The 7505-nt window shown below is 44.5% G+C and overlaps 1 protein-coding gene across 1 annotated transcript; it reads left to right on the top strand.

Annotated features, from left to right (window-relative positions):
* Positions 1-1866: 1866 nt before the first annotated feature.
* Positions 1867-7201, top strand: LOC140391619 (uncharacterized). The gene is made up of 2 exons (XM_072476283.1): positions 1867-5076; positions 5744-7201. The coding sequence occupies exon 1, from the start codon at positions 1867-1869 to the stop codon at positions 3211-3213; it is 1347 nt and encodes a 448-aa protein (XP_072332384.1). The 3' UTR covers positions 3214-5076; positions 5744-7201.
* The last annotated feature ends 304 nt before the right edge of the window (positions 7202-7505 follow it).

Here is a 7505-nt window from a genome sequence, read left to right as displayed (position 1 = left end):
GTTCACTTGTCACTCCTGATACAAAGAGGCGGGAATCTCTTCTGAGTGTAGCTTATATACATAAATCTGGTGCTGCCATCTAGTGGTTATCTAGCACTTACTTATAGATGTTAACCTCTTACTTACCAGCAGATATACAGATCACTACAGCTTCCACATACAGAAATGTGATAAATACCAGATTATCTTTTTAAGGCTAAATAATTTTGGTGAGGGATAAACGTTGCTATGGACATGGAGGAAAATGTCTTTGCTCTTTGACTGGTGCCAGTTAGCATGCATGGGGCTTCGATTTAACATTTAATCTGAAAGACTGATCTCTGGCAATTCAGCATTCCCTCAGTGCTGCATTGGGGTATCAGCATTGACGATTATGTGTTCCAGTATCTCGAATGGGGCTTGATCCCAAAAGCTTCTGACTTGGAGACAAGGATGAAAGAATATTGAACAGAATACTATATTACATAACAGATAGAGTAGGTAGAGAGTCATACTCAAACTTGTCACCGAATGGCCTCCTTCTGCACTGTAAATTCAATGATAATCTATGATTAATCTAGGACAAAGGTTCGGCACAACATCGTGGGCCGAAGGGCCTGTTCTGTGCTGTATTTTCTATGTATGTTCTATGTATTGCAACTAATTTTCTACAAGGGAGATATTTAAGCTCTGGAGGTGGTGTAAGAAAGAGTCACAATGCTGATTGTTTATTGTACAAAAAAAGTAACAAACTTGCATTTATGTAGCAGCTTTCAAATCTTCAGGACATCCCAAATTGCTCCACAGCCAATGAATGATTTTAGAAGCGTGTCCACTGCTGTTGGCAAGAAAACACTGACAATTTGTGGACAAGCTGTCGCAAATGGTCCACCCACGGTAAAAAATACATGAAGCACAGATATTAAATGTGTCAGCTTCAAGTTTCATTTGCACTATTTCAACAGCCATGTTCCCGCTGGAGGAAAAGCAACACATTTGAAATTGCTCCACATCATAGCTTTTCCACAGAACAGAATCTACATAATGAAACCATCTATGCTGCATGCAGCAAAACCCGGACAACATTTGGGCTTGATCTGATCAGTGCCAATTAACATTTATTGTACCCAGGTGCCAGTTAGTGACCACTTCTAACTGGATAGAGTCAAACCATCTCCCCTTGACATTAAACAGGAAGAAATGTTTTAAATATATAGTTGATTAAGCTAAAATTGTCTCCTTGGACTGTAAAGTTCCGAGGTCTAGTTGAGATTGTGAGGTTGAAGCAGAAGTCTCTCAAAGGGTTAACAGCAGCAGGCGGAGTTGAAAACAGACAGTGCTTCTCACTCAGGCCTTGAGATAACAGTCTGCAGTGTAATCGGATACCTTTCCTTTGAGTCAGTGAACACCAGCAAAGTTACGTTTTGAATTAATTAAAGGAAACCAGTGGGTTTCTCCACCTCTTTGATAAAAGTTATTATTTTCGAAAGCAATTGATTGAAATTGCCAGAATCTTAAGTTTTACTTACTTGAAATAAGGTTTATCTCATTTTATCTGGAGATTAATAGAAACTTAAAGAAGATCATGGACACCATTTTAAAAAGTGTAAATCTGGAAATTATAGTTGATTTTGCTAATACTTATGTGTATGTAAAAGAAAAAAAACTTGTTAAAAGAAAAATTGTTAAGATAAAGAAATAATTAAGTTGTAAATGTTGTACAAGTTTGTGTTAAGCAAATTGTAAATTTAGTTCTGAGTTGAGATCAGAGCTGAGCTTGCAAGTTGCAGTAATCCAATTTGAATTTTCAAACATTTTTAAGTTTTTTAAAAAAAGCGCAAGTAGAGGAAGGACACGGGTCACACAAGAGACGAGCTACGTAGTTTAATGGCTGGCCTTGAATTGACAGAAGAAGAAAAATTCAATAATTTGGAAAAGTCAGTAAAAGTTCCGTCTGCACCCATAGCATGGTCTGCGCTCATTCCAGAACCACCAGAGTACAATAATATATACCCAGCCATTGCTCCCCAGATTTCAAATATGCCAGAAACTCAAGCCCTTTTGGGTGATAGTGTGGGTCCTGTTTTACCAACTTCACAACCGAAAGAGCAAAAGGAACTTTGTCCCACAAGCCCAGTTAGCTCTAGGACAAGATCTCGGACAGCAAGAGAGGGGCTTGAAGCTCACCAGAAACAATTAAGCATATCACCTCAGTCTCCCCAAACTAAGGAGAAATCACAAGAGTTGGGAACAAAGAAAGCTGAAACAACTTCGGTTGAAGAGAAAGAACTCCCCCTAGTGACAGGGAGAGACGTTGAAGTCTTGGAACAACCAGGGGAAATACCTAGAGTGCCCCCTGGTGACATTCGGAGACAGTTACCGATTAGGAAGATGAGAAACCCCGATCCAGGGACGGCGGCTGCAAACCCCACAATAGACGTTTACTTCCCATGGACACCCAGTGAGATGATGGCTATTATGACTACAATCCCAGATAGAAAAAAATCTCCTGCTGCCTTTGTGGATTCATTGAGAACTACTATCTCAATTTATCAAGCTGATTCAAGGGACCTCTGGGCCCTAGTTCAGCAGATTTTAACCCCAGCAGAGTACCGCACTTGTCTTAACCACCTGAATTATGCTAGTCATGCCGCACTCCAGCAGGCCTATGCGTTAGACGACGATAGAAGGACACAGATCTTAAATGCATTGAATAGCACATTTCAAAGGCCCATAAATCTTTCTGTTATCTTAGACCTAAAACCTAAGAAGAATGAAGACCCAGAGGAATTTCTGGGGCGTTTTAATGAAATCTACAGGGGCCAGTCAGGCGATTTGCTGTATCAAAATGGTCAGAATTCCCCTCAATACTGTGCTATGTTAATGCATTGCCTACCACCTTCTGTGGTTACTGCTGTGAAATGTAATAACATGAATTGGACAGAGAACGACCCTTCCCAGATGGCAAGGGCAGTCAGATTTTACTGGAAGGAGGGTGTAGGCCCAGAAGGAGGCTCAGTTACAAAGGTTAAGACTGAGTATGTAATGAAAAAGGATGATCTGCGACCCCAACAAGGGGCAGAAATGGTAGTTTACCAGCAGGAGCCCCAATATAGTGACTTTGGGTGGGTGGATCAGCGAAGAGGGGGATACCAAACCCACCCAAAAGGACCCTCACCCCTTTTTATGGCCCACCGAACGAATCAACAGCTCTACAACCGCAGCCCCCTCTGAGGGGCCATTGGTCTACTGGGAGAAGAGGACGAGGCAGATATAGAGGGAACAATGGATGTTTTAATTGCGGCCGTATAGATCACTGGCAACAGGAATGCCCCTTTAAAAGACAGACAGTAGAAGGAGATTATCCGACCCAAAGGAGAGGGTACCCACAAAGGGGAGGACAGACGAGATACACTGACTTCTCCCAGGAAAACCCTTTCCCATCACAGGATTGACTAGCTAATTTAGCCATCAGGACTCTCCAATCCGACAGGGAACCTATTATCTCTCTGCAGATAGGAGATCAACATCACTCATTTGTCATCGACACAGGGGCAGCGATGTCTTCTGTGCAATCAGCACTTAAATTACCATTATCCGGCCACACGCAGCAATTATCAGGGTTCCAAGGACAGGTGTGTGAGTATCCTATTTCTGAACCTGTGACAGTCACTTACGAGAATAAGTCTGCAGAGCATCAGGTTGTAGTGACTACTGGATTGGACTGTAATTTGTTGGCCCGAGATTTACTGTGTATCTTCCAGCTACAGCTAGAATGCGGAGATGAGGGGGTAACGGTTACATCATGGAGGATGAGACAACAGTGCTATATTTCTATCACCCCCCAGTGGTGGACGTTAGACATTGAACAGTCACTGCATCACGTTACCCTGGCCTATGACAGAACTGGACGAAACAGGGAGTTGGAGGACAAATACTGGCCATTACTTGAGACCGAATGGCCAGTCAAGGTTACAGCCACAGTCACGGGAAAAGAAGGTACAGCCGATTTTGTTACAATATCACCACATTTATGGCCACAGTCAGCTTCGGTAAGCCCTCACATTACACGTCAGGTCCATGACCGGTACCATGCCAGGGATATGGGGCGAATGGTCAGCATCTTACCGCAGCTCGTCAGAATAGGTATGAGATATACCTTTTGAACAATCCACGTCTGACATTTAAATACTGTACCACTATCAATCCAGCCTGTTTTCTTAGTGGTCCCCCTGTCCATGAAGACGCACCTGGCCACGACTGGTTAGCCTTGATTCAGGAAACTACCACAATAAGGGGCGATTTGAGTGACATTTCGTCAGAACAACCTGACATGATTATGTGTGGTCAAATATCCCACCGGGGTTTAGTTAATGACCTACTGCAGGCCCTCCTTCTGCCAGCGCAGATTTCCGTTATTAAATGCGCTGCCCACACGAATGGTACAACCCCAGTTGACGTTGGTAATGAACGAGCAGATCGTGCAGCGCGCACAGCCGCACAAATTCAGCAAGTGATGGTGCCTAAAATGTTAAGTCAGACTAAACGATCTACTATGAGTGTGTCTGCTTCTGACAAGCCAATGCCAACCATCCAAGACGTCATAAGGTTACAGGAGGACGCTCCTGAGAGTGATAAACAAATGTGGAAACGGTTAGGTTGTACATATGATTCTGTTTCCTCTTTATGGACCACGCCTGCACATCAGACTTGTATGTCTGATGTGCTGGCTTTATGGGTCATCGAATGTGTACACTTTGCAACTCATTGTGGGGCTCGGGGGACTAGTGATTTGTTGCTGGACACTTGGTGGCACCCTAAAATGCAGGGGTTGGCCCAAAGTATCAGTAATCGGTGTTTGATTTGTCAGCAATATAACACCGGAAAAGGTATCCCTTGTGGGAAGGGGCAAACCCCGTTGCCCAGTGGTCCCTTTGAGACGCTCCAAATGGATTACATTGAGTTGGAAAGGTGTCAATGTTATAAATATGTTTTGGTCATTGTGGATGTGTTCAGCAGATGGGTCGAGGCGTATCCGACTATCGATAATAAAGCTGCTACTGTGGTTAAAGTCTTGATGAGGGAAATCATTCCCCGGTACGGTATACCAGCTCAGTTAAGTTCTGATAATGGGCCTCATTTTATTGGACAAATTAACAAGGAGTTTTGCTCCCAGTTGGGCATACGCCAGCAGTTACACTGTGCTTACAGACCGCAGGCAGCCGGGTTGGTTGAAAGACACAATCAGACCCTCAAAACTAAATTGGCTAAATTAAGAGCAGACACGGGACTGACATGGCTTAAGTTGCTCCCCGTTGCCCTCTTCCAGCTGCGGGTTACACCTGCGGGACCAGCCCGGCTCTCTCCCGCCGAGATTCTTTATGGCAGGCCTCTTAGAACTCCTTGGAGCCTGCAGGTTCCCAGACGGGTTCAGTTTCATCAGATGACTGAGGAAATGACCACCTATGTTCTGGCCCTTACGCAAGTGCTCAAGGAACTCCATGGCCAGGTCCGCGCGGCTCACCAGCCATTGCCCCCAGTACCTAGCTCACTTTCAGTCCAGCCCGGTAGTTATGTAATGGTCAAAAATTGGACTAGGAAGGGGTCGGAGCCGCGATGGGACGGGCCCTTCCAAGTTCTCCTTGCCACCCCCACAGCAGTTAAAGTGGAGGGGCGAAGTGCTTGGGTGCACCTACATCACTGTAAATTGAGTCCATCTCCACTACTGTAAAAGGTCGGATACTAACCTGCCTCCCTTCTCCAGTGCTATTTTACAGGTGTGGAGCATGATGGAGTGGCTACGCATCGTCTGTCTGATATTTGGCCTCACTTCGCTTGGCGTGTTATTGGCGATGGACATGGAAAAGGGGAATATTATGTATCTGTGTAGCCCCAACCAATCTACAAGGATACATCACCTATGCACAGGTGATGTTCTTCACTGCCCCCATATACGAGGACATGGTATCGACTCATGGAAGGTCATCAAAGTTAAGGAGAATGCGGGAGTCATGAAGCAGCTGCACCGGTCCCGGCGATGGGAAGGGAACATTATATGGACATTGCCTTGTTTTTGGAATACATGTAAATTTGATTTTGGATGTGTTAAAAGTGGTACAATAAAGGTAACATCAAGCTGTCAGAAGAGTGTAGGAAGAGATCATGAGAAAGAGAAAGGGACTAGAGAGAGGGCGGGGCGTGTGAGAAGGGAAGTACAGCTAGAACGTAGGTTACCGGGAGATACACTTAAGTTAGTTAAAGGCCAAACTGAGGAAAACACGGGTAGTAAACCTTGGGAGCCCTCGGGGCAATAACTAAGGAGTTGTCTCAGCTACGGTTGTTTGCAATGCAGAACCGGTATGCTCTTGACTATCTTCTGGCCCGTGAGGGTGGGGTATGCGCCATAGTACAGGGCAAGTGTATTATGGGTGTTCAAGACTTGACCGCTAACATCACTAAATTTATGGATCGCATACGGGATCACTTGGACGGGATGCAGGATCCTGGCTCTTGGGGTAACTGGGGATTTGGGGGATGGAAGGACTGGTTGATAAATATGGCCATGTATCTAGTGGTAGCTATCGGCTGCATCTTTGTGGGCCTGGCCATCCTTAAATGTGTGATGGGTAGAATGCGGGGTGCACTGGATCAGATCACCACCCCAATCACCGGCCAAAAAAATTTAACTGTTAAAATCCATGAGGGTGAAGCAGATGAAGGGGGGCTAAGACAGGAATTGGAAATGCAGCGACGAATCTTTTTAGATGAGGAACCGTAGCTATAGATTGGATAGTTCGGTTATCATGGAATGATAAAAGGAGGGAATGACGAATGTGATATAAAATAGTTACTTTAGAGATACTAGTTAATGTAATGTAGAAATAAGCCACTTTGATTCTTTTAGTTAGGGACAAAGGAATTTGGGACCGCATGGAAAAAGCAGGAAGAGGTGTGTCTATAAGAGTGAGGATGCATTGATAAGGGCCAGAGAAAGGGATTGGAAGTGAGCCAATCAGAATGGATTAAACAGGTCAGGAGGGACCTAGGCTGACCTATGTCCGTCGAGTATGTGAAACTTGATACCATTTGAACTGATTTTGCAGAGATTCCTTTGTCTGTTAGTTCAGTCGTTTTCTGGAGTGTAAGAGGCAGGACGTCCTGTTACATTCTGTAAGATGATAAAGCTTGCAAGCTAAATAAATAACTTCTGTTTACGTGCAAATCCGTCTCAACTTTTATTGAGGCCAGACTGACAGAGAAAGAAAATAGGAGATCAACACTGGGAGTCATCATTGACCAGAAGTTTAACTGGACAAGCCACACAAAGACAGTGACCACAAAAGCAAGTCAGAGGCTTTGAAATGGGTCGCAAGTATCTCATATAAGTGCTGCTCAAACAAGACTCAAAACATTCCAGAACAAAGCAGCCTACTTGATCAGCACACCCTCCGTTACTTTAAGCATTCACTCCCTCCATCACTACGCAGCTGAAGCAGTGTGCACCATCGACAACATGAATTACAGCA

This window comes from Scyliorhinus torazame, chromosome 15 (genome assembly GCF_047496885.1).
Source record: "Scyliorhinus torazame isolate Kashiwa2021f chromosome 15, sScyTor2.1, whole genome shotgun sequence".
Taxonomy (NCBI): Eukaryota; Metazoa; Chordata; class Chondrichthyes; order Carcharhiniformes; family Scyliorhinidae; genus Scyliorhinus; species Scyliorhinus torazame.
Note: the sequence above shows the minus strand (reverse complement) of the source record. Positions and strands in the feature narration are given on the sequence as shown.

What these genes read in the sequence shown, in the direction of transcription:
- LOC140391619 (XM_072476283.1), top strand. Translation starts at nt 1,867, where the DNA reads ATGGCTGGCCTTGAATTGACAGAAGAAGAAAAATTCAATAATTTGGAA.